Source organism: Ascaphus truei, unplaced genomic scaffold (assembly GCF_040206685.1).
Source record: "Ascaphus truei isolate aAscTru1 unplaced genomic scaffold, aAscTru1.hap1 HAP1_SCAFFOLD_547, whole genome shotgun sequence".
In the NCBI taxonomy this organism is placed as follows: domain Eukaryota; kingdom Metazoa; phylum Chordata; class Amphibia; order Anura; family Ascaphidae; genus Ascaphus; species Ascaphus truei.
The window spans coordinates 129,332-156,465 of NW_027456878.1; the positions used below are offsets into that span (position 1 = coordinate 129,332).

Consider the following 27,134-nt stretch of genomic DNA (forward strand, 5'->3'; position numbering starts at 1 on the left):
GGGGATTACGGTATGTTGGCAGTAAGGGGGATTACGGTATGTTAGCAGTAAGAGGGATTACGGTATGTTAGCAGTAAGGGGGATTACGGTATGTTGGCAGTAAGGGGGATTACGGTATGTTGGGAGTAAGGGGGATTACGGTATGTTAGCAGTAAGGGGGATTACGGTATGTTGGCAGTAAGGGGGATTACGGTATGTTGGCAGTAAGGGGGATTACGGTATGTTAGCAGTAAGGGGGATTACGGTATGTTGGGAGTAAGGGGGATTACGGTATGTTGGGAGTAAGGGGGATTACGGTATGTTAGCAGTAAGGGGGATTACGGTATGTTGGGAGTAAGGGGGATTACGGTATGTTAGCAGTAAGGGGGATTACAGTATGTTGGGAGTAAGGGGGATTACGGTATGTTAGCAGTAAGGGGGATTACGGTATGTTAGCAGTAAGGGGGATTACGGTATGTTGGGAGTAAGGGGGATTCCGGTATGTTAGCAGTAAGGGGGATTACGGTATGTTGGGAGTAAGGGGGATTACGGTATGTTGGGAGTAAGGGGGATTACGGTATGTTGGGAGTAAGGGGGATTACGGTATGTTGGGAGTAAGGGGGATTACGGTATGTTAGCAGTAAGGGGGATTACGGTATGTTGGGAGTAAGGGGGATTACGGTATGTTAGCAGTAAGGGGGATTACGGTATGTTAGCAGTAAGAGGGATTACGGTATGTTGGGAGTAAGGGGGATTACGGTATGTTAGCAGTAAGGGGGATTACGGTATGTTGGGAGTAAGGGGGATTACGGTATGTTAGCAGTAAGGGGGATTACGGTATGTTAGCAGTAAGGGGGATTACGGTATGTTAGCAGTGAGGGGGATTACGGTATGTTAGCAGTAAGGGGGATTACGGTATGTTAGCAGTAAGGGGGATTACGGTATGTTGGGAGTAAGGGGGATTACGGTATGTTGGGAGTAAGGGGGATTACGGTATGTTAGTAAGGGGGATTACGGTATGTTGGGAGTAAGGGGGATTACGGTATGTTAGCAGTAAGGGGGATTACGGTATGTTGGGAGTAAGGGGGATTACGGTATGTTAGCAGTAAGGGGGATTACGGTATGTTAGCAGTAAGGGGGATTACGGTATGTTGGGAGTAAGGGGGATTACGGTATGTTGGGAGTAAGGGGGATTACGGTATGTTAGCAGTAAGGGGGATTACGGTATGTTGGGAGTAAGGGGGATTACGGTATGTTGGGAGTAAGGGGGATTACGGTATGTTAGCAGTAAGGGGGATTACGGTATGTTAGCAGTAAGGGGGATTACGGTATGTTAGCAGTAAGGGGGATTACGGTATGTTGGGAGTAAGGGGGATTACGGTATGTTAGCAGTAAAGGGGATTACGGTATGTTAGCAGTAAGGGGGATTACGGTATGTTGGGAGTAAGGGGGATTACGGTATGTTGGGAGTAAGGGGGATTACGGTATGTTAGCAGTAAGGGGGATTACGGTATGTTGGGAGTAAGGGGGATTACGGTATGTTAGCAGTAAGGGGGATTACGGTATGTTAGCAGTAAGGGGGATTACGGTATGTTGGGAGTAAGGGGGATTACGGTATGTTGGGAGTAAGGGGGATTACGGTATGTTTGGGAGTAAGGGGGATTACGGTATGTTAGCAGTAAGGGGGATTACGGTATGTTAGCAGTAAAAGGGATTACGGTATGTTGGGAGTAAGGGGGATTACGGTATGTTAGCAGTAAGGGGGATTACGGTATGTTGGGAGTAAGGGGGATTACGGTATGTTAGCAGTAAGGGGGATTACGGTATGTTAGCAGTAAGGGGGATTACAATATGTTGGGAGTAAGGGGGATTACGGTATGTTGGGAGTAAAGGGGATTACGGTATGTTGGGAGTAAGGGGGATTACGGTATGTTAGCAGTAAGGGGGATTACGGTATGTTAGCAGTAAGGGGGATTACGGTATGTTGGGAGTAAGGGGGATTACGGTATGTTAGCAGTAAGGGGGATTACGGTATGTTAGCAGTAAGGGGGATTACGGTATGTTGGGAGTAAGGGGGATTACGGTATGTTAGCAGTAAGGGGGATTACGGTATGTTGGGAGTAAGGGGGATTACGGTATGTTGGGAGTAAGGGGGATTACGGTATGTTGGGAGTAAGGGGGATTACGGTATGTTAGCAGTAAGGGGGATTACGGTATGTTGGGAGTAAGGGGGATTACGGTATGTTAGCAGTAAGGGGGATTACGGTATGTTGGGAGTAAGGGGGATTACGGTATGTTAGCAGTAAGGGGGATTACGGTATGTTAGCAGTAAGGGGGATTACGGTATGTTAGCAGTAAGGGGGATTACGGTATGTTGGGAGTAAGGGGGATTACGGTATGTTGGGAGTAAGGGGGATTACGGTATGTTGGGAGTAAGGGGGATTACGGTATGTTAGCAGTAAGAGGGGGATTACGGTATGTTAGCAGTAAGGGGGATTACGGTATGTTGGGAGTAAGGGGGATTACGGTATGTTAGCAGTAAGAGGGGGATTACGGTATGTTAGCAGTAAGGGGGATTACGGTATGTTGGGAGTAAGGGGGATTACGGTATGTTGGGAGTAAGGGGGATTACGGTATGTTGGGAGTAAGGGGGATTACGGTATGTTAGCAGTAAGGGGGATTACGGTATGTTAGCAGTAAGGGGGATTACGGTATGTTGGGAGTAAGGGGGATTACGGTATGTTGGGAGTAAGGGGGATTACGGTATGTTAGCAGTAAGGGGGATTACGGTATGTTGGGAGTAAGGGGGATTACGGTATGTTAGCAGTAAGGGGGATTACGGTATGTTAGCAGTAAGGGGGATTACGGTATGTTGGGAGTAAGGGGGATTACGGTATGTTAGCAGTAAGGGGGATTACGGTATGTTAGCAGTAAGGGGGATTACGGTATGTTAGCAGTAAGGGGGATTACGGTATGTTAGCAGTAAAGGGGATTACGGTATGTTAGCAGTAAGGGGGATTACGGTATGTTAGCAGTAAGGGGGATTACGGTATGTTAGCAGTAAGGGGGATTACGGTATGTTAGCAGTAAAGGGGATTACGGTATGTTGGGAGTAAGGGGGATTACGGTATGTTGGGAGTAAGGGGGATTACGGTATGTTAGCAGTAAGGGGGATTACGGTATGTTAGCAGTAAAGGGGATTACGGTATGTTAGCAGTAAGGGGGATTACGGTATGTTAGCAGTAAGGGGGATTACGGTATGTTGGGAGTAAGGGGGATTACGGTATGTTGGGAGTAAGGGGGATTACGGTATGTTAGCAGTAAGGGGGATTACGGTATGTTGGGAGTAAGGGGGATTACGGTATGTTGGGAGTAAGGGGGATTACGGTATGTTAGCAGTAAAGGGGATTACGGTATGTTAGCAGTAAGGGGGATTACGGTATGTTGGGAGTAAGGGGGATTACGGTATGTTGGGAGTAAGGGGGATTACGGTATGTTAGTAGTAAGGGGGATTACGGTATGTTGGGAGTAAGGGGGATTACGGTATGTTAGCAGTAAGAGGGGGATTACGGTATGTTAGCAGTAAGGGGGATTACGGTATGTTAGCAGTAAGGGGGATTACGGTATGTTGGGAGTAAGGGGGATTACGGTATGTTAGCAGTAAAGGGGATTACGGTATGTTGGGAGTAAGGGGGATTACGGTATGTTGGGAGTAAGGGGGATTACGGTATGTTGGGAGTAAGGGGGATTACGGTATGTTAGCAGTAAAGGGGATTACGGTATGTTAGCAGTAAGGGGGATTACGGTATGTTGGGAGTAAGGGGGATTACGGTATGTTAGCAGTAAGAGGGGGATTACGGTATGTTAGCAGTAAGGGGGATTACGGTATGTTGGGAGTAAGGGGGATTACGGTATGTTAGCAGTAAGGGGGATTACGGTATGTTAGCAGTAAGAGGGATTACGGTATGTTGGGAGTAAGGGGGATTACGGTATGTTAGCAGTAAGGAGGATTACGGTATGTTGGGAGTAAGGGGGATTACGGTATGTTAGCAGTAAGGGGGATTACAGTATGTTAGCAGTAAGGGGGATTACGGTATCTTGGGAGTAAGGGGGATTACGGTATGTTGGGAGTAAGGGGGATTACGGTATGTTAGCAGTAAGGGGGATTACGGTATGTTAGCAGTAAGGGGGATTACGGTATGTTGGGAGTAAGGGGGATTACGGTATGTTAGCAGTAAGGGGGATTACGGTATGTTAGCAGTAAGGGGGATTACGGTATGTTGGGAGTAAGGGGGATTACGGTATGTTAGCAGTAAGGGGGATTACGGTATGTTGGGAGTAAGGGGGATTACGGTATGTTAGCAGTAAGGGGGATTACGGTATGTTGGGAGTAAGGGGGATTACGGTATGTTGGGAGTAAGGGGGATTACGGTATGTTGGGAGTAAGGGGGATTACGGTATGTTAGCAGTAAGGGGGATTACGGTATGTTAGCAGTAAGGGGGATTCCGGTATGTTAGCAGTAAGGGGGATTACGGTATGTTGGGAGTAAGGGGGATTATGGTATGTTGGGAGTAAGGGGGATTATGGTATGTTGGGAGTAAGGGGGATTCCGGTATGTTAGCAGTAAGGGGGATTACGGTATGTTAGCAGTAAAGGGGATTACGGTATGTTAGCAGTAAGGGGGATTACGGTATGTTAGCAGTAAGGGGGATTCCGGTATGTTAGCAGTAAGGGGGATTACGGTATGTTAGCAGTAAGGGGGATTCCGGTATGTTAGCAGTAAGGGGGATTACGGTATGTTGGGAGTTAGGGGGATTACGGTATGTTAGCAGTAAGGGGGATTACAGTATGTTGGGAGTAAGGGGGATTACGGTATGTTGGGAGTAAGGGGGATTACGGTATGTTGGGAGTAAGGGGGATTACGGTATGTTGGGAGTAAGGGGGATTACGGTATGTTAGCAGTAAGGGGGATTACGGTATGTTAGCAGTAAGGGGGATTACGGTATGTTAGCAGTAAGGGGGATTACGGTATGTTGGGAGTAAGGGGGATTACGGTATGTTAGCAGTAAGGGGGATTACGGTATGTTGGGAGTAAGGGGGATTACGGTATGTTAGCAGTAAGGGGGATTACGGTATGTTAGCAGTAAGGGGGATTACGGTATGTTAGCAGTAAGGGGGATTACGGTATGTTGGGAGTAAGGGGGATTACGGTATGTTAGCAGTAAGAGGGGGATTACGGTATGTTAGCAGTAAGGGGGATTACGGTATGTTAGCAGTAAAGGGGATTACGGTATGTTGGGAGTAAGGGGGATTACGGTATGTTAGCAGTAAGGGGGATTACGGTATGTTAGCAGTAAGGGGGATTACGGTATGTTAGCAGTAAGGGGGATTACGGTATGTTGGGAGTAAGGGGGATTACGGTATGTTAGCAGTAAGGGGGATTACGGTATGTTAGCAGTAAGGGGGATTACGGTATGTTGGGAGTAAGGGGGATTACGGTATGTTGGGAGTAAGGGGGATTACGGTATGTTAGCAGTAAGGGGGATTACGGTATGTTAGCAGTAAGGGGGATTACGGTATGTTAGCAGTAAGGGGGATTATGGTATGTTAGCAGTAAGGGGGATTACGGTATGTTGGGAGTAAGGGGGATTACGGTATGTTGGGAGTAAGGGGGATTACGGTATGTTAGCAGTAAGGGGGATTACGGTATGTTAGCAGTAAGGGGGATTACGGTATGTTGGGAGTAAGGGGGATTACGGTATGTTAGCAGTAAGGGGGATTACGGTATGTTAGCAGTAAGGGGGATTACGGTATGTTGGGAGTAAGGGGGATTACGGTATGTTGGGAGTAAGGGGGATTACGGTATGTTAGCAGTAAGGGGGATTACGGTATGTTGGGAGTAAGGGGGATTACGGTATGTTAGCAGTACGGGGGATTACGGTATGTTAGCAGTAAGGGGGATTACGGTATGTTGGGAGTAAGGGGGATTACGGTATGTTGGGAGTAAGGGGGATTACGGTATGTTAGCAGTAAGGGGGATTACGGTATGTTAGCAGTAAGGGGGATTACGGTATGTTAGCAGTAAGGGGGATTACGGTATGTTGGGAGTAAGGGGGATTACGGTATGTTAGCAGTAAGGGGGATTACGGTATGTTGGGAGTAAGGGGGATTACGGTATGTTAGCAGTAAGGGGGATTACGGTATGTTTGGAGTAAGGGGGATTACGGTATGTTAGCAGTAAGGGGGATTACGGTATGTTAGCAGTAAGGGGGATTACGGTATGTTGGGAGTAAGGGGGATTACGGTATGTTAGCAGTAAGGGGGATTACGGTATGTTAGCAGTAAGGGGGATTACGGTATGTTAGCAGTAAGGGGGATTACGGTATGTTAGCAGTAAGGGGGATTACGGTATGTTAGCAGTAAGGGGGATTACGGTATGTTAGCAGTAAGGGGGATTACAATATGTTGGGAGTAAGGGGGATTACGGTATGTTGGGAGTAAGGGGGATTACGGTATGTTGGGAGTAAGGGGGATTACGGTATGTTAGCAGTAAGGGGGATTACGGTATGTTAGCAGTAAGGGGGATTACGGTATGTTAGCAGTAAGGGGGATTACGGTATGTTGGGAGTAAGGGGGATTACGGTATGTTAGCAGTAAGGGGGATTACGGTATGTTAGCAGTAAGGGGGATTACGGTATGTTGGGAGTAAGGGGGATTACAGTATGTTAGCAGTAAGGGGGATTACGGTATGTTAGCAGTAAAGGGGATTACGGTATGTTAGCAGTAAGGGGGATTACGGTATGTTGGGAGTAAGGGGGATTACGGTATGTTGGGAGTAAGGGGGATTACGGTATGTTGGGAGTAAGGGGGATTACGGTATGTTGGGAGTAAGGGGGATTACGGTATGTTAGCAGTAAAGGGGATTACGGTATGTTAGCAGTAAGGGGGATTACGGTATGTTGGGAGTAAGGGGGATTACGGTATGTTGGGAGTAAGGGGGATTACGGTATGTTAGCAGTAAGGGGGATTACGGTATGTTGGGAGTAAGGGGGATTACGGTATGTTAGCAGTAAGGGGGATTACGGTATGTTGGGAGTAAGGGGGATTACGGTATGTTGGGAGTAAGGGGGATTACGGTATGTTGGGAGTAAGGGGGATTACGGTATGTTAGCAGTAAGGGGGATTACGGTATGTTGGGAGTAAGGGGGATTACGGTATGTTTGGAGTGATGTGAAGTGGGCGTGATTGGGATGGTGCACGAGTGCGAGCACGCAGGAATGCTGGTGGGTAAAATGGGGAGTTACTGGAGGTGAAAGGGAGGTGTCTGTCCTGTTTGCGGGGGGAGTCTCTTCCTGTGGAGCGCACAGCACCGGCCTGGGCAGCGGTTACTCTCACTCGTGTTACTCCCGTGAGTGAAGCACAGGATAAATATCTGTCGATGGGAAGGTTTGATGTCACCTTTCCCACATGTGCTCTCTCGCAGGTATGCCGTACTATAGTCGTGCGCTGGCTGTCTCTTTAATGATGTATGCTCTGTCTCTCCCTCACTCTGATTTTACTCTGTCCCTTTCTCTCTTCTCGCTCACTTCCTCGCTCTTGCACACGTTTCTCTCTTGCACACGTTTCTCTCTTGCACACGTTTCTCTCGCTCTTGCACACGTTTCTCTCTCACCTTCCTGTGGCGGCTGACATTCTCTGTCTCTGCCTTTCTCTCGCTCTTGCACACGTTTCTCTCTTGCACACGTTTCTCTCTCTCTTGCACACGTTTCTCTCTCTCTTGCACACGTTTCTCTCGCTCTTGCACACGTTTCTCTCGCTCTTGCACACGTTTCTCTCGCTCTTGCACACGTTTCTCTCGCTCTTGCACACGTTTCTCTCGCTCTTGCACACGTTTCTCTCGCTCTTGCACACGTTTCTCTCGCTCTTGCACACGTTTCTCTCGCTCTTGCACACGTTTCTCTCGCTCTTGCACACGTTTCTCTCGCTCTTGCACACGTTTCTCTCGCTCTTGCACACGTTTCTCTCGCTCTTGCACACGTTTCTCTCGTTCTTGCACACGTTTCTCTCGTTCTTGCACACGTTTCTCTCTCTCTTGCACACGTTTCTCTCTCTCTTGCACACGTTTCTCTCGCTCTTGCACACGTTTCTCTCGCTCTTGCACACGTTTCTCTCGCTCTTGCACACGTTTCTCTCGCTCTTGCACACGTTTCTCTCGCTCTTGCACACGTTTCTCTCGCTCTTGCACACGTTTCTCTCGCTCTTGCACACGTTTCTCTCTCTCTTGCACACGTTTCTCTCGCTCTTGCACACGTTTCTCTCGCTCTTGCACACGTTTCTCTCGCTCTTGCACACGTTTCTCTCGCTCTTGCACACGTTTCTCTCGCTCTTGCACACGTTTCTCTCGCTCTTGCACACGTTTCTCTCGCTCTTGCACACGTTTCTCTCGCTCTTGCACACGTTTCTCTCGCTCTTGCACACGTTTCTCTCGCTCTTGCACACGTTTCTCTCGCTCTTGCACACGTTTCTCTCGCTCTTGCACACGTTTCTCTCGCTCTTGCACACGTTTCTCTCGCTCTTGCACACGTTTCTCTCGCTCTTGCACACGTTTCTCTCGCTCTTGCACACGTTTCTCTCGCTCTTGCACACGTTTCTCTCGCTCTTGCACACGTTTCTCTCGCTCTTGCACACGTTTCTCTCGCTCTTGCACACGTTTCTCTCGCTCTTGCACACGTTTCTCTCGCTCTTGCACACGTTTCTCTCGCTCTTGCACACGTTCTCTCGCTCTTGCACACGTTTCTCTCGCTCTTGCACACGTTTCTCTCGCTCTTGCACACGTTTCTCTCGCTCTTGCACACGTTTCTCTCGCTCTTGCACACGTTTCTCTCGCTCTTGCACACGTTTCTCTCGCTCTTGCACACGTTTCTCTCGCTCTTGCACACGTTTCTCTCGCTCTTGCACACGTTTCTCTCGCTCTTGCACACGTTTCTCTCGCTCTTGCACACGTTTCTCTCGCTCTTGCACACGTTTCTCTCGCTCTTGCACACGTTTCTCTCTCACCTTCCTGTGGCGGCTGACATTCTCTGTCTCTGCCTTTCTTGCTGCTGATGGACACAGAGAGAGGTACGCTACCTTCCCTCCCTCATTCTTCAGACTTGAATCCTCTCTGTGCAGTTCTCTCATTCTCTCACCCCTTTTATAAACTCCACCTCTCCATTAAAGCAGCTATAATGGGTTACAATGCGTGTGTGCTTGTGCGTGTGTTTCCTAGCTCTGTCATGTCCTGGTTAGACCTGAGATGTGCTTGTATCTTCAAAGCAATGGATGGTTAAGTCAGCACCCATCACCCTGAGCTGTTTCTCCTGTGGTTTGCAGCACTCCCACCCTCTGTACTGTCTCCTGACCATGTCTTTATCTCCGTCCTCTCCTCTCTATCCTCTTTGACTCGCTTCTCTCCCCTTGCCCTTCTCTCTCACTGCTGTGTTCCTGTTTGTGTTGCTCTTCCTTTGTCTCCGTATTTCCGTTCCTTATTAATCCTTCGCCGTTTTAACCTGTTCCCTCCTCCTTCTCCCTTCCCATCTCGCTCCTTCTCCCTTCCCATCTCCCTCCTTCTCCCTTCCCATCTCCCTCCTTCTCCCTTCCTATCTCCCTCCTTCTCCTCTCTTCCCATCTCCCTCCTTCTCCTCTCTTCCCACCCCCCTCCTTCTCCTCTCTTCCCACCCCCCTCCTTCTCTTCTCTTCCCACCCCCTCCTTCTCTTCTCTTCCCATCTCGCTCCTTCTCTCTTCCCATCTCTCTCCTTCTCCTCTCTTCCCATCGCTCTCCTCCTGTCTTCCCATCTCCCTCCTTCTCTCTTCCCATCTATCTCCTCCTCTCTTCCCATTTCCCTCCTTCTCCTCTCTTCCCACCTCCCTCCTCCTCTCTTCCCATCTCTCTCCTCATCTCTTCCCATCTCTCTCCTCCTCTCTTCCCATCTCTCTCCTTCTCCTCTCTTCCCATCTCTCTCCTTCTCCTCTCTTCCCATCTCCCTCCTTCTCCTCTCTTCCCACATCACTCCTCCTCTCTTCCCACATCACTCCTCCTCTCTTCCCATCTCTCTCATCCTCCTCTCTTCCCATCTCTCTCCTCCTCCTCTCTTCCCATCTCTCTCCTTCTCCTCTCGTCCCATCTCTCTCCTTCTCCTCTCTTTCCATCTCTCTCCTTCTCCTCTCTTTCCATCTCTCTCCTTCTCCACTCTTTCCATCTCTCTCCTTCTCCTCTCTTTCCATCTCTCTCCTTCTCCTCTCTTCCCATCTCCCTCCTTCTCCTCTCTTCCCATCTACCTCCTTCTCCTCTCTTCCCATCTCTCTCCTTCTCCTCTCTTCCCATCTCCCTCCTCTCTTCCCATCTCTCTCCTTCTCCTCTCTTCCCGTCTCCCTCCTCCTCTCTTCCCATCTCCCTCCTTCTCCTCTCTTCCCACCTCCCTCCTCCTCTCTTCCCATCTCTCTCCTTCTCCTCTCTTTCCATCTCTCTCCTTCTCCTCTCTTTCCATCTCTCTCCTTCTCCTCTCTTCCCATCTCCCTCATTCTCCTCTCTTCCCACCTCCCTCCTCCTCTCTTCCCATCTCCCTCCTCCTCTCTTCCCATCTCCCTCCTCATCCTCTCTTCCCATCTCCCTCCTTCTCCTCTCTTCCCACCTCCTCTCTTCCCATCTCCCTCCTCCTCTCTTCCCATCTCTCTCCTTCTCCTCTCTTCCCATCTCCCTCCTCCTCTCTTCCCATCTCCCTCCTCATCCTCTCTTCCCATCTCCCTCCTCCTCTCTTCCCATCTCCCTCCCCATCCTCTCTTCCCATCTCTCTCCTTCTCCTCTCTTCCCATCTCCCTCCTCCTCTCTTCCCATCTCTCTCCTTCTCCTCTCTTCCCGTCTCCCTCCTCCTCTCTTCCCATCTCCCTCCTTCTCCTCTCTTCCCACCTCCCTCCTCCTCTCTTCCCATTTCTCTCCTTCTCCTCTCTTTCCATCTCTCTCCTTCTCCTCTCTTTCCATCTCTCTCCTTCTCCTCTCTTTCCATCTCTCTCCTTCTCCTCTCTTCCCATCTCCCTCCTTCTCCTCTCTTCCCATCTCCCTCCTTCTCCTCTCTTCCCATCTCCCTCCTCCTCTCTTCCCATCTCTCTCCTTCTCCTCTCTTCCCATCTCCCTCCTCCTCTCTTCCCATCTCCCTCCTTCTCCTCTCTTCCCACCTCCCTCCTCCTCTCTTCCCATCTCTCTCCTTCTCCTCTCTTCCCATCTCTCTCCTTCTCCTCTCTTCCCATCTCTCTCCTTCTCCTCTCTTTCCATCTCTCTCCTCCTCTCTTCCCATCTCCCTCCTTCTCCTCTCTTCCCACCTCCCTCCTCCTCTCTTCCCATCTCACTCCTCCTCTCTTCCCATCTCTCTCCTTCTCCTCTCTTCCCATCTCCCTCCTCCTCTCTTCCCATCTCCCTCCTCATCCTCTCTTCCCATCTCCCTCCTTCTCCTCTCGTCCCATCTCTCTCCTTCTCCTCTCTTTCCATCTCTCTCCTTCTCCTCTCTTTCCATCTCTCTCCTCCTCTCTTTCCATCTCTCTCCTTCTCCTCTCTTCCCATCTCCCTCCTTCTCCTCTCTTCCCACCTCCCTCCTCCTCTCTTCCCATCTCCCTCCTCCTCTCTTCCCATCTCCCTCCTCCTCTCTTCCCATCTCTCTCCTTCTCCTCTCTTCCCATCTCCCTTCTCCTCTCTTCCCATCTCTCTCCTCCTCTCTCTCCATCTCCCTCCTTCTCTCTTCCCATCTCCCTCCTTCTCCTCTCTTCCCATCTACCTCCTTCTCCTCTCTTCCCATCTACCTCCTTCTCCTCTCTTCCCATCTCCCTCCTTCTCCTCTCTTCCCATTTCCCGCCTTCTCCTCTCTTTCCATCTCCCTCCTTCTCCTCTCTTTCCATCTCCCTCCTTCTCCTCTCTTTCCATCTCCCTCCTTCTCCTCTCTTTCCATCTCCCTCCTTCTCCTCTCTTCCCATCTCCCTCCTTCTCCTCTCTTCCCACCTCCCTCCTCCTCTCTTCCCATCTCCCTCCTCATCCTCTCTTCCCATCTCCCTCCTCATCCTCTCTTCCCATCTCCCTCCTTCTCCTCTCGTCCCATCTCTCTCCTTCTCTCTTTCCATCTCTCTCCTTCTCCTCTCTTTCCATCTCTCTCCTTCTCCTCTCTTTCCATCTCTCTCCATCTCCCTCCTTCTCCTCTCTTCCCACCTCCCTCCTCCTCCTGCAGGGATTTTGCTTATGTTGCGAGGGATAAATTGACGCAGCTCCTGAAATGTCACGTGTTCCGGTGTGAGGAGCCGGCCAAAGCCATCGCGACTGGTCTGCACGGTGTATGCTCCCGGGTGAGAGCTTCCTCCCCACCCTCCAACCTAACCTTTCACCTCCCAAAACTCCACCCCCCTAGATCTGCCCTGTCAACAGATTCTCTACCACCTCCCCCCCCCCCCGCTCCCAGATGTTCTACTATACCCCCTGCTCCCAGATGTTCCACCACACCCGTCCCCCGCTCCCAGATGCTCCACCACACCCCCTGCTCCCAGATGCTCCACCACACCCCCTGCTTCCAGATGCTCCACCACACCCCCTGCTCCCAGATGCTCCATCACACCCCCTGCTCCCAGATGCTCCACCACACCCCCCGCTCCCAGATACTCCACCACCCCCTGCTCCAAGATACTCCACCACACCCCCCGCTCCCAGATGCTCCACCCCTCCGCTCCCAGATGCTCCACCATCCCCCCCCCCCCCCCCTGCACAAACACACCTCTTCAGATCTGAATGAAGTACTAGCCCTCACCTCCCCGCTTCCGCACATCCCCCGCTCCTGCCCTCCAGGCTCAAACATCCTCCAGATTTCCTTATTTCTACAATCTCCACATATACTAATCCTCCTTCCCAACATGCCATGTATCCCTCCAAAGTGCGGCTTCTACAGGCGTGTGTTCCTTTCCCTACTGTATCTCCTGCTCCTTTTAATCTGCCTTTGGCCTCAAACCCCAAACATCCCTCCCTTCCTATACCCTGTCCCCTCCCTCCCTTCCTCTATACCCTGTCCCCTCCCTCCCTTCCTCTATACCCTGTCCCCTCCCTCCCTTCCTCTATACCCTTCCCCCTCCCTCCCTTCCTCTATACCCCGTCCCCTCCCTTCCTCTATACCCTGTCCCCTCCCTTCCTCTATTCCCCGTCCCCTCCCTTCCTTCCTCTATACCCTGTCCCCTCCCTCCCTTCCTCTATACCCTGTCCCCTCCCTCCCTTCCTCTATACCCTGCCCCCTCCCTCCCTTCCTCTATACCCCGTCCCCTCCCTTCCTCTATACCCTGTCCCCTCCCTTCCTCTTTACCCTGTCCCCTCTCTTCCTCTTTACCCTGTCCCCTCCCTCCCTTCCTCTATACCATGTCCCCTCCCTCCCTTCCTCTATACCCCTCCCCTATACCCCCTCCCTTCCTTCCTCTATACCCGTCCCTCCCTTCCTCTATACCCCGTTCCCTCCCTCCCTTCCTCTATACCCCGTCCCCTCCCTTCCTCTATACCCCGTCCCCTGCCTCCCTTCCTCTATACCCCGTCTTCTCCCTTCATCCTCTATACCCCGTCTTCTCCCTTCCTTCCTCTATACCCCGTCCCCTCCCTCCCTTCCTCTATACCGTCCCCTCCCTCCCTTGCTCTATACCGTCCCCTCCCTCCCTTCCTCTATACCCCATCCTCTACCTTCCTTCCTCTATACCCCGTCCCCTCCCTCCCTTCCTCTATACCCCGTCCCCTCCCGCCCTTCCTCTATACCCCGTCCCCTCCCACCTTCCTCTATACCCCGTCCCCTCCCTTCCTCTATACCCTGTCCCCTCCCTTCCTCTATACCCCGTCCCCTCCCTTCCTCTATACCCCGTCCCCTCCCACCCTTCCTCTATATCCCGTCCTCCCTCCCTTCCTCTATACCCCGACCCCTCCCTCCCTTCCTCTATACCCTGTCCCCTCCCTCCCTTCCTCTAATCCCTGTCCCCTTCCTCTATACCCTGTCCCCTCCCTCCCTTCCTCAATACCCCGTCCCCTTCCTCTATACCCCGTCCCCTCCCTCCCTTCCTCTATACCCCATCCCCTCCCTCCCTTCCTCTATACCCCGTCCCCTCCCTCCCTCCCTTCCTCTATACCCTGTCCCCTCCCTCCCTTCCTCTATACGCAGTCCCCTCCCTCCCTCCCTCTATACCCCGTCCCCTCCCTCCCTTCCTCTATACCCCGTCCCCTCCCTCCCTTCCTCTATACCCCGTCCCCTCCCTCCCTCTATACCCCGTCCCCTCCCTTCCTCTATACCCCATCTGTCACGGGAGACCAGCACTTTTAACACCTTAATACCCGGATCCTTTGATTGAGCAAAGCGAAGAGATAAAATAAATTGTGATTTATTTACAGAATGAACACACAGACACACACACACACACACACACACACACACACACACACACACACACACACACACACACACACACACACACACACACACACACATATTAGTTTACAATTACACTGAAATTACACTTACTGGGACGGGGGAAACGAAAAATCTTGTTCCCAAAACTAAATCTTTGGAATTAAAGTCTCTGGGCGCAATTTCCCAGGAGCGGGAGTTGTGCGCACACAGAGCTGGAAACAGTCCTCGGTCAGTGGCGCCGCTCGCAGCCGCGGTTACTCCGCCAGAGCTGCTTCCTTCGCTCTGCCGCTGTGGTATTGGATCTGGGAACCTTAGTTCTTACGAACTCTTGGCTTTGGTTACGATGGTGTAAAGTCTTAAAATGAAGCTTAGATGAATCTTGTTGCATGGCGAATCTCCGGTTCCCGAGGGGCTGCCGGGCTTCTTATATACCAAACAGTCCTATACTTAACCCGTGCAGCCAATCTGCTCCGGGGGAATAATATTCCCACCTATCCCGGAGTTGCCAATACTTTGCAAAACCTGGCAGAGGGCTTCTTAGTATGCTACGGGCATGCGCGAACCGCGCACCTTTGCCGCTTAGCATACCAGACCCGCCCTCTTACCTGGCGACATTCTGTCTGAGCTGGCCGGACATCTGGCCCATTTTCCCGGACATTACTGAGATGGGGATACTTGAGTTACACCTCCCCACTTCACACCTTTGTATGACGGCGCCTTTCATCTCCGGACTTTTCCAGACATCCTGGCATCGGACCAGCGGGGTGTCTTAGAAGTCCGGGGCTGAATATGCGCCGTTACCGTGCAGGAATTTCCTGTCATACATTTCTAAACAACAGTACTTACACATTCAGCGTTCCCTCTGTCTCTGGCGTATTAGATGAAAATCCCAATATGCCCAACATGTGGTACTAGGGGACTTTTATTCATCAATTTTATATAACTTTATAAAAATTGCGCGATATGATATTTCCTGATTTTACCCGAACAGCGCTCACAGCAAATCTCGGCGCGCTAGGAGCTTCCTAGCGAAAGTTAGCTAAAAGCCGCCAGCTATGCTGCTAGGTGCTGGGTTTTAAAGCCATTTTTCCTTTGGAAAACACTGCCACAGTAACACCTTTTACATTTATAAATCACATTATTCTCGCCACCTTATACCTGGTGGGAGACACACATTTATATTGAAATCACAGTGTTCATGCTATTACTGGGTTGCAGAGCTGACAATCTACGATTCCCCAATATGGCTCAGGGGGACCCAGTCGGCTATAATACCTTTTATTATTTAATGCTTAGTCACTGAGGCCCCCCTATTCATAATGCTTAGTCACTGAGGCCCCCCTATTCATAATGCTTAGTCACTGAGGCCCCCCTATTCATAATGCTTAGTCACTGAGACCCCCTATTCATAATGCTTAGTCACTGAGACCCCCTATTCATAATGCTTAGTCACTGAGACCCCCTATTCATAATGCTTAGTCACCGAGACCCCCCTATTCATAATGCTTAGTCACTGAGGCCCCACTATTCATAATGCTTAGTCACTGAGGCCCCCCTATTCATAATGCTTAGTCACTGAGACCCCCTATTCATAATGCTTAGTCACTGAGACCCCCTATTCATAATGCTTAGTCACCGAGACCCCCCTATTCATAATGCTTAGTCACTGAGGCCCCACTATTCATAATGCTTAGTCACTGAGGCCCCCTATTCATAATGCTTAGTCACTGAGGCCCCCTATTCATAATGCTTAGTAACTGAGACCCCCCTATTCATAATGCTTAGTCACTGAGGCCCCCCTATTCATAATGCTTAGTCACTGAGGCCCCACTATTCATAATGCTTAGTCACTGAGACCCCCTATTCATAATGCTTAGTCACTGATACCCCCCTATTCATAATGCTTAGTCACTGAGGCCCCCTATTCATAATGCTTAGTCACTGAGGCCCCCTATTCATAATGCTTAGTCACTGAGGCCCCCTATTCATAATGCTTAGTAACTGAGACCCCCCTATTCATAATGCTTAGTCACTGAGGCCCCCCTATTCATAATGCTTAGTCACTGAGGCCCCCCTATTCATAATGCTTAGTCACTGAGGCCCCACTATTCATAATGCTTAGTCACTGAGACCCCCTATTCATAATGCTTAGTCACTGAGACCCCCTATTCATAATGCTTAGTCACTGAGACCCCCTATTCATAATGCTTAGTCACTGAGACCCCCTATTCATAATGCTTAGTCACGGAGACCCCCCTATTCATAATGCTTAGTCACTAAGGCCCCACTATTCATAATGCTTAGTCACTGAGGCCCCCCTATTCATAATGCTTAGTAACTGAGACCCCCTATTCATAATGCTTAGTCACTGAGACCCCCTATTCATAATGCTTAGTCACCGAGACCCCCCTATTCATAATGCTTAGTCACTGAGGCCCCCCTATTCATAATGCTTAGTCACTGAGGCCCCACTATTCATAATGCTTAGTCACTGAGACCCCCTATTCATAATGCTTAGTCACTGATACCCCCCTATTCATAATGCTTAGTCACTGAGGCCCCCTATTCATAATGCTTAGTCACTGAGGCCCCCTATTCATAATGCTTAGTCACTGAGGCCCCCTATTCATAATGCTTAGTAACTGAGACCCCCCTATTCATAATGCTTAGTCACTGAGGCCCCCCTATTCATAATGCTTAGTCACTGAGGCCCCACTATTCATAATGCTTAGTCACTGAGACCCCCTATTCATAATGCTTAGTCACTGAGACCCCCCTATTCATAATGCTTAGTCACTGAGACCCCCTATTCATAATGCTTAGTCACCGAGACCCCCCTATTCATAATGCTTAGTCACTGAGGCCCCCCTATTCATAATGCTTAGTCACTGAGGCTCCCTATTCATAATGCTTAGTCACTGAGACCCCCTATTCATAATGCTTAGTCACTGAGGCCCCCCTATTCATAATGCTTAGTCACTGAGACCCCCCTATTCATAATGCTTAGTCACTGAGGCCCCCCTATTCATACTGTTTAGTCACTGAAACCCCCCTATTCATAATGCTTAGTCACTGAGACCCCCCTATTCATAATGCTTAGTCACAGAGGCCCCCCTATTCATAATGCTTAGTCACTGAGACCCCCCTATTCATAATGCTTAGTCACTGAGGCCCCCCTATTCATATTGCTTAGTCACTGAGGCCCCCCTATTCATAATGCTAAGTCACTGAGACCCCCCTATTCATAATGCTTAGTCACTGAGACCCCCCTATTCATAATGCTTAGTCACTGAGGCCCCCCTATTCATAATGCTTAGTCACTGAGGCCCCCCTATTCATAATGCTTAGTCACTGAGGCCCCCCTATTCATAATGCTTAGTCACTGAGACCCCCCTATTCATAATGCTTAGTCACAGAGGCCCCCCTATTCATAATGCTTAGTCACTGAGACCCCCTTATTCATAATGCTTAGTCACTGAGACCCCCCTATTCATAATGCTTAATCACTGAGACCCCTTATTCATAATGCTTAGTCACTGAGGCCCCCCTATTCATATTGCTTAGTCACTGAGGCCCCCCTATTCATAATGCTTAGTCACAGAGGCCCCCCTATTCATAATGCTTAGTCACTGAGACCCCCCTATTCATAATGCTTAGTCACTGAGGCCCCCCTATTCATAATGCTTAGTCACTGAGGCCCCCCTATTCATATTGCTTAGTCACTGAGGCCCCCCTATTCATAATGCTTAGTCACTGAGCCCCCCCTATTCATAATGCTTAGTCACTGAGGCCCCCCTATTCATAATGCTTAGTCACTGAGACCCCCTATTCATAATGCTTAGTCACTGAGGACCCCTATTCATAATGCTTAGTCACTGAGGCCCCCCTATTCATAATGCTTAGTCACTGAGACCCCCTATTCATAATGCTTAGTCACCGAGACCCCCCTATTCATAATGCTTAGTCACTGAGGCCCCCCTATTCATAATGCTTAGTCACTGAGACCCCCTATTCATAATGCTTAGTCACTGAGACCCCCCTATTCATATTGCTTAGTCACTGAGGCCCCCCTATTCATAATGCTTAGTCACTGAGGCCCCCCTATTCATAATGCTTAGTCACTGAGACCCCCTATTCATATTGCTTAGTCACTGAGACCCCCTATTCATAATGCTTAGTCACTGAGGCCCCCCTATTCATAATGCTTAGTCACTGAGACCCTCTATTCATATTGCTTAGTCACTGAGACCCCCCTATTCATAATGCTTAGTCACTGAGGCCCCCCTATTCATAATGCTTAGTCACTGAGGCCCCCCTATTCATAATGCTTAGTCACTGAGACCCCCCTATTCATATTGCTTAGTCACTGAGGCCCCCCTATTCATAATGCTTAGTCACTGAAGCCCCCCTATTCATAATGCTTAGTCACTGAGGCCCCCCTATTCATAATGCTTAGTCACTGAGGCCCCCCTATTCATAATGCTTAGTCACTGAGGCCCCCCTATTCATAATGCTTAGTCACTGAGGCCCCCTATTCATAATGCTTAGTCACTGAGACCCCCCTATTCATAATGCTTAGTCACTGAGACCCCCCTATTCATAATGCTTAGTCACTGAGACCCCCTATTCATAATGCTTAGTCACTGAGGCCCCCTATTCATAATGCTTAGTCACTGAGACCCCCTATTCATAATGCTTAGTCACTGAGACCCCCTATTCATAATGCTTAGTCACTGAGGCCCCCTATTCATAATGCTTAGTCACTGAGACCCCCTATTCATAATGCTTAGTCACTGAGACCCCCCTATTCATAATGCTTAGTCACTGAGACCCCCTATTCATAATGCTTAGTCACTGAGGCCCCCCTATTCATAATGCTTAGTCACTGAGACCCCCTATTCATAATGCTTAGTAACTGAGACCCCCCTATTCATAATGCTTAGTCACTGAGACCCCCCTATTCATAATGCTTAGTCACTGAGGCCCCCCTATTCATAATGCTTAGTCACTGAGACCCCCCTATTCATAATGGTTAGTCACTGAGACCCCCTATTCATAATGCTTAGTCACTGAGACCCCCTATTCATAATGCTTAGTCACTGAGGCCCCCCTATTCATATTGCTTAGTCACTGAGACCCCCCTATTGATAATGCTTAGTTACTGAGACCCCCCTATTCATAATGCTTAGCCACTGAGACCCCCCTATTCATAATGCTTAGTCACTGAGACCCCCCTATTCATATTGCTTAGTCACTGAGGCCCCCCTATTCATAATGCTTAGTCACTGAGACCCCCCTATTGATAATGCTTAGTTACTGAGACCCCCCTATTCATAATGCTTAGCCACTGAGACCCCACTATTCATAATGCTTAGTCACTGAGACCCCCTATTCATAATGCTTAGTCACTGAGACCCCCCTATTCATAATGCTTAGTCACTGAGACCCCCCTATTCATAATGCTTAGTCACTGAGACCCCCCTATTCATATTGCTTAGTCACTGAGGCCCCCCTATTCATAATGCTTAGTCACTGATACCCCCCTATTCATAATGCTTAGTCACTGAGGCTCCCTATTCATAATGCTTAGTCACTGAGACCCCCCTATTCATAATGCTTAGTCACTGAGACCCCCTATTCATAATGCTTAGTCACTGAGGCCCCCCTATTCATAATGCTTAGTCACTGAGACCCCCCTATTCATAATGCTTAGTCACTGAGACCCCCCTATTCATAATGCTTAGTCACTGAGGCCCCCCTATTCATAATGCTTAGTCACTGAGACCCCCTATTCATAATGCTTAGTCACTGAGGCCCCCCTCTTCATATTGCTTAGTCACCGAGACCCCCCTATACATAATGCTTTGTCACTGAGACCCCCCTATTCATAATGCTTAGTCACTGAGACCCCCCTATTCATAACGCTTAGTCACTGAGACCCCCCTATTCATAATGCTTAGTCACCGAGACCCCCCTATTCATAATGCTTAGTCACTGAGACCCCTATTCATAATGCTTAGTCACTGAGACCCCCTATTCATAATGCTTAGTCACTGAGACCCCCCCTATTCATAATGCTTAGTCACTGAGACCCCCTATTCATAATGCTTAGTCACTGAGACCCCCTATTCATAATGCTTAGTCACTGAGGCCCCTTATTCATAATGCTTAGTCACTGAGGCCCCCCTATTCATAATGCTTAGTCACTGAGACCCCCCCTATTCATAATGCTTAGTCACTGAGGCCCCCTATTCATAATGCTTAGTCACCGAGACCCCCCTATTCATAATGCTTAGTCACTGAGGCCCCCTATTCATAATGCTTAGTCACTGAGACCCCCTATTCATAATGCTTAGTCACTGAGACCCCCTATTCATAATGCTTAGTCACTGAGGCCCCCCTATTCATAATGCTTAGTCACTGAGACCCCCCTATTCATAATGCTTAGTCACTGAGGCCCCCCTATTCATAATGCTTAGTCACTGAGACCCCCTATTCATAATGCTTAGTCACTGAGACCCCCTATTCATAATGCTTAGTCACTGAGATCCCCCTATTCATAATGCTTAGTCACTGAGACCCCCTATTCATAATGCTTAGTCACTGAGACCCCCTATTCATAATGCTTAGTCACTGAGACCCCCCCTATTCATAATGCTTAGTCACTGAGACCCCCTATTCATAATGCTTAGTCACTGAGACCCCCTATTCATAATGCTTAGTCACTGAGACCCCCCCCTATTCATAATGCTTAGTCACTGAGACCCCCTATTCATAATGCTTAGTCACTGAGGCCCCCCTATTCATTATGCTTAGTCACTGAGACCCCCTATTCATATTGCTTAGTCACTGAGGCCCCCTATTCATAATGCTTAGTCACTGCCCCCCCCCCCTATTCATAATGCTTAGTCACTGCCCCCCCCCCCCCCCCCCAACACACACACCCACAGGACAGACAGCAAGAACAAACTGGACAGTAACAGAAATAAACACACACCGGACGGGAACAATCCTCTCCTCTCTGCTCATACCCCCCTCTTGCATATGTTGCTTCCTCTTCTGCCCCCCAGGCTCCTCACACCTCCTCCTGATGGGTTGCTGCTTGGTAATGGAGCCAATCAGGATGGCAGAAACTGCCCAGCCCCCTAACAACTGCCCTGCTCTTTCCCTGCTCTGTGAGAGCGCTGGAATCCTGCAGCCCCTTTTGATCCTCTTGTGCCGCGGACCCCTGGGTTGAGAAACACGGCCTTAGCATCATAGAGCGACACTCTGCAACATGAACGTGCAAATCTCTTCTTTTTAAACCCAAAACCTTTGATTCCACTGTTCCCATTATCATCAGACGTTCCTGTAACTTCCTCCTGCAGATCATGGCCGAGAGACGCAGTGCCCGCTCCCTCATGAACGGCCTCTTCTTGGACCATTCCAGGATGGTGGATATCCCTTTCCAAGGTAAGGAAGCCCACAGTCCCCCGGCCAGTCCCCCGGCCACTAGGACAACATGTTGAGTGTCACATCACAGTGATGTTTCCAAGGCCTCAGCAGAGCTAAGGAGCTTTCTGTGAGAGGCCACGGGCTTATTCAGTGTCCTTTACTCTAACCTCCTTCTCCCATCTCCTTCCTCTCTCTCTGCAGTGGAGTTCCCAGCTCCGAAGAACGATTCAGTTCAGGGCTTCCAAGTCTTCTATCTTGGGAACGTCCCAGTCAGTAAACCTGTGGGTAGGTTTCTTGGTGAGGATTAGATGTCTCAGGGTTTGGATGTAGTGGGTGTGGGGTTTCCGAGCTGGGGAGGGGAGGTGGGAAGGGGCTGTAGATGCTGCAGTTAAAGGGGCAAGGGTGGTGAATTTAGGAAACCTTGAGGGGCATTGTGGAGGGGTATGAGTATGTGGGTGCTATGGAGGAAAGTGTTGTGGGTATGCTCTAGAGAAGAGGATGGGATGTATGCTGGGGAGGGAGTGCTTTGAGTGTGCGTGTACCGGGGAGGGACAGGTGGAGCTGCCATGAGTGTGTAGAAAAGGCATGGGTAGGGGAGGGGGAGGGCGGGTATGAGTATGTAGGGGAGGAGTGTGGGATGGGGGTGCCATAAGTGCATACAGGGGAGGGGGTGCCATGAGATGGGGGGAGCCGTGAATGTGCAGTGAAGGGGGGAGCCATGACTGGGGAGGGGAAGGGAGTACCTAGAGTGTGTAGGGGAGGGGGGAGTCATGAGATTGGGGGGGAAACTGAGGGGGAGCATAAGTTATTGGGGGTTCTTGGAAATATGATACTGAGTATATGGAGGTTCAGCGACTGGGGGTGCTGTGTGAGATGGAATTTAGGGGGTGCTGTGGTTTGGGAACTGACAGGAGGGGTCGATATTATTGGTATTTGAGTGCCTAATTTTGGGGGGTGCTGAGGAGGGGGATGGGGTGAGGAGGGGAGTTGGTGTTAGTTGGACGCTCTTTGCTTGGTTCTGCCCAGACATAAGTGAAGAGCAGGCTCTGTGTTTAGGAATCTAACTGCTCCCCTTGCTAATTTTAGGAATGGAAGTGATTAATACCACACTACAGACTGCGCTTAGCACCTGTAAGGCTGACTGGATTCCTGTCACTGTCAACGTGGCATCAGCTACTGTCACCATAATACACCAACAGGTACAGTGGAGATGTCTGTGACAGGGGGAACTGTCATCGGCGCCTGTGGGATGTCCTCCTGTCTCTTACAGACGGAGGAGCGCCTGTGAGATGTTCTGTCTCGTATAGGCGGAGGAGTGCCTTTGTGATGTTCTGTCTCGTATAGGCGGAGGAGTGCCTGTGTGATGTTCTGTCTCGTATAGGCGGAGGAGTGCCTTTGTGATGTTCTGTCTCGTATAGGCGGAGGAGTGCCTGTGTGATGTTCTGTCTCGTATAGGCGGAGGAGTGTCTGTGTGATGTCCTCATGTCTCGTACACGCGGAGTAGTGCCTGTGTGATGTCCTCATGTCTCGTATAGGCGGAGGAGTGCCTGTGTGATGTTCTGTCTCGTATAGGCGGAGGAGTGCCTGTGTGATGTTCTGTCTCGTATAGGCGGAGGAGTGCCTGTGTGGTGTTCTGTCTCGTATAGGCGGAGGAGAGCCTGTGTGATGTTCTGTCTCGTATAGGCGGAGGAGTGTCTGTGTGATGTCCTCATGTCTCGTACACGCGGAGGAACGGCTGTGTGATGTCCTCTTGCACCTCTCTTACAGACGGAGGAGCACCTCAGTGAGTGTAGGGTGAGGTTCCTCTCCTTCATGGGGGTCGGGAAGGACGTTCACACATTTGCTTTTATCATGGCGGAGGCTCCAGGGATCTTCCTGTGCCACATGTTCTGGTGTGAGCCCAACGCCGCGCACCTGTCCGAGGCCGTGCAAGCCGCCTGTATGGTGAGTCTTTGACCTCTGGTTTATTGAGTCTGCCTCACCACTTGCTTTCTGTGGAGATTGAGGGACCTCTGGGTGGGTGGGGGTCTCCGGCCCCTCATGACTCATGTCTCTCGTTCTAGTATCGCATTTTTTGTTTCCAGTTGATAACCCCTTTCTTTTCTTTCCTCATTTCTCTGTCTCTTCTCTCCTACCACTCTGGTGTCTCAACTCTTTTCCCCATGGACTCTTCCCGCTCTCCATCCTCTCCCACTCCCCCCAACTTTCTTCCTCGTAGCTGCGGTATCAGAAGTGCCTAGACGGTCGCCCGCAGGGCTCCTCCTGCCTCCCGACTCCCCCCGCTGACTCCGTCGCACGGAGGGTGGGCTCCAGTGTTCGTCGGGGGGTGCAGTCTCTGCTCGGCACTTTCAAACCTAAGCGCCCCGGAGGGCAGACCCCGTGACCTCTGCAATCCGCTAGTCCGTGAGCCTTGTCCTTTACCCCTTGTCCTGCGCTCACAGCACTCCCTGCGCTCTCCCTGCGATCTCTGTGTCTCCTCCAGGTTAACACCACTGGCTAGAGGAGCAGCACAAACTGTAACAAGTTTGGTCTCCCACTGTAAAGGCAAAAGACACTCAAGGAGTTGGTTTACCTTTAGAAAACTGGACCCCTCTAGAGGCCATAAATAGCAATAAGGCCCTGGGCAGCTGTCAGACCTCCCTGCGTCTCTGGCTGCTCCCCACCCTCTCCTCTGGGAAGCGGTTACTGGTAGCCGTCTAGATGCAGGTGTTTCCTTATTGTGTGTGTGTGTGTGATGTACACTCTTAACGTAGCCTCAGTAACAACCAGATAATGCTGCTGATCTCTGCCCTATATAACTGCCTACAGGTGCCGGGTTACTCCTGGAGCGACCAGAAGCTGTAGCCCGTTTGGGGGGACGGGGGGTCATAACTTCCTTATCGGAGACCAATCCGATATTTCATTTCACCCAGAAATAGTGCTTCTCACGTAGTGTCCCGGGTCACAGAGGGTTCCGAGAGGAAGGACGATATTGACTCTTATTGGCTGCAGCTCTGAGGTTTTGTTTTCTTTCCTCTTGATGACAAGTTGGTGACAGGACCCAAAGAACGGGGGTTGGTTCCTAGTCTTTTAGTAAAGTAAAACATTGCTAAAATGTAACCCGTCAGTGCAGAGGTTAAATCTCCTGGTGGCCTTTATAAACTGACTCGGATTTGACATAATTGTGAAAAATTCCCAAATTGCTGGTCCCAAGTCAGACGTTTCCCACAAACCGACCGGAAAAAAACAATGTCAAGTAGTTTTTGTGAGTGGAAGTTTGTGGTAGTGAATGCAGCTTTGACAGGACACTGATCCAACCAACTGTTAGAAGGAAGTATTGATGAGCCAGAAGAACGTTCCTCCATCTCATCGCTACTTCAGACTAAAAGCTGCTACTGTATGTTGTATAATGTGTCCCCGGAGTGGTCCTCTGCTGGCCTGCAGCCCAGGTATGTCTCCCCACCGCCGCTTTCACTTGAGTTATTGCTTGTTGTGATAACTTATAATGGACCAAAAAGGGAAGTCTTTGTAGATGTAGTTTGGAGACTTGACGATTCCTTTCTTCAGTTGTACGATCTATGTCAATGTCTGGCGCATACACAGAGCGAGCCCTGCTGCCGTGTACCATCTCTCTTTACACTGTACAGCTGAAGAAAACATTTGTAATGAATACATTACATCTACGGAGAACTCTCAACTTGATTCATAAAAGATGTCGCAAATCTAAATAAACGTCTCCAGGACCAAAACAGCTCTGTGACCTTTTTAGCTGCATTGAAAACCTGTTCTATTAACTATTAGCTAAAGACACTAAACTTGGTGGAACTTTGTGGGCGTTGATGTTTTGGGACATTAGAGCCTGACTGTCTCCCCGTGTCGTGCATGCAGTCCCTAAGTCTGGGGGTTTCTGGATATCATGTGTGGCTCTTTCCTGTGTGTGAGTGTTTGCACAGTTCTGTGCATGTCCCCAGGCTGTGCACATGTGGTATGCTAGGTGTGTGATTCTCCGGTGTGCTTGTGAATGTGGGTGTCTAGGTTCAGTTGCTGTGTCTCACAAGTGGGTCAGACGCAGAGGCTGCTGCAGGTGCACTGACTGTTATATGAATATCGGGACTGTGCTTTGTCCTGGCCAGCTCTCGCGCGGTTACGAGCTTTGTGTTGCCCTGCTGAACATACTAACACAAGGCAGGTACTGTATGTGGAACTGAACTGGAAATGTAAACACTAAATTCCCCTGGGACTCCCCCTCGTTGGGAATGTAACCTCCACTCCCAGGGGAGCTGTTTATTGTACTAAACCCACCCCAATAAAACCATCCATGTAAATGAAGCCATCGTGTCTCTGTGTGTGTTCTCTGTCTAGGGGTGTCCAACATCAGGAGATAACCCGTTACACGCCAAACACACGCATAGGAAGCATGTAATAATAACTTGGAGTCATCCAGGAGACACCTGTATAACTAATTCATGTAAGGCATTATTCTAACATTGTAAAGCTGGAGAGGGAATGGAGCGTGTGCTTGGCAGGTTTTGGGGGTGTAATTCACGGTGAGTATGCAGGATGGTCACACATTCAGCCGGTAACTATAAATCGGCACAGGTCTGTAATGCTTCTCACATACAGTAGCCATGTAATGGGACGCGTCCTGATTCTGGTACACAAGACGTGGAACGTATAGTGTGTGATGCCAGGTACAGATTTAGAAATCACAGCGTAACCCTCCGGCCCTCTCAGAGTGCACCTGCTGTTTGTGTGAGAGGTCTAAACAAGGAACAAAGGCGGTTCTGTTTCTGCATTGTCCCCGCGGATTTCTCTTCCTCTGTGGGATGCATAAAAGTGTGATTATGTGACACTGGTTACTAATTGCCCTCGCCTGGTGATTAGTCTGCCCTGGTGGGTTCTGATTGGTTTGTGTATAAATACTGTAATTATCACCAGTTCACCTGGAATCTGCCCGAGAATAACCTGGGTGCCAAAGTTTTTTGAAAGTATGAGTTTTAAACATGGAAGGCGTTTGAATACAGGAGTTGCACACATCAATGTGTATAGTGTTTTAATCTGATCTTGTACAGCCGCGGCCCCTTTTATTCTCCAACATCTCCCCGGATTTTTTCCGAATGCCACGCACTTCACCACGTTCATGCCGCATTCATGTTGCCTTCATGCCGGCGTCACCCGCGGTTGATGTGTTAATTGATGTGTTTATTAATAATGGTTCAGATTTAATTGGTTGCAATTCTTCGCGTATCCGCCAGGTGGCAGATATTCATGAATTGTAATGCGCATGTGCTTCAGTAAT

The 27,134-nt window shown here is 49.8% G+C and overlaps 1 protein-coding gene across 3 annotated transcripts in view; it reads left to right on the forward strand.

Moving 5' to 3' along the window:
* The window catches only part of APBB1 (amyloid beta precursor protein binding family B member 1), a 138,492-nt gene extending 112,328 nt beyond the window's left edge, over nt 1-26,164 (forward strand). For 2 of the 3 annotated variants that reach the window (XM_075584349.1, XM_075584351.1), the window contains 6 exons: nt 12,230-12,344; nt 21,790-21,874; nt 22,058-22,153; nt 22,943-23,055; nt 23,624-23,800; nt 24,075-26,164. In XM_075584349.1, the coding sequence (XP_075440464.1) occupies nt 12,230-12,344; nt 21,790-21,874; nt 22,058-22,153; nt 22,943-23,055; nt 23,624-23,800; nt 24,075-24,239 (751 nt within the window). In that variant the 3' untranslated portion in view covers nt 24,240-26,164. The remainder of the gene's footprint in view (nt 1-12,229; nt 12,345-21,789; nt 21,875-22,057; nt 22,154-22,942; nt 23,056-23,623; nt 23,801-24,074) is intronic. The other variant, XM_075584350.1, reaches the window with a different exon arrangement.
* The last annotated feature ends 970 nt before the right edge of the window (nt 26,165-27,134 follow it).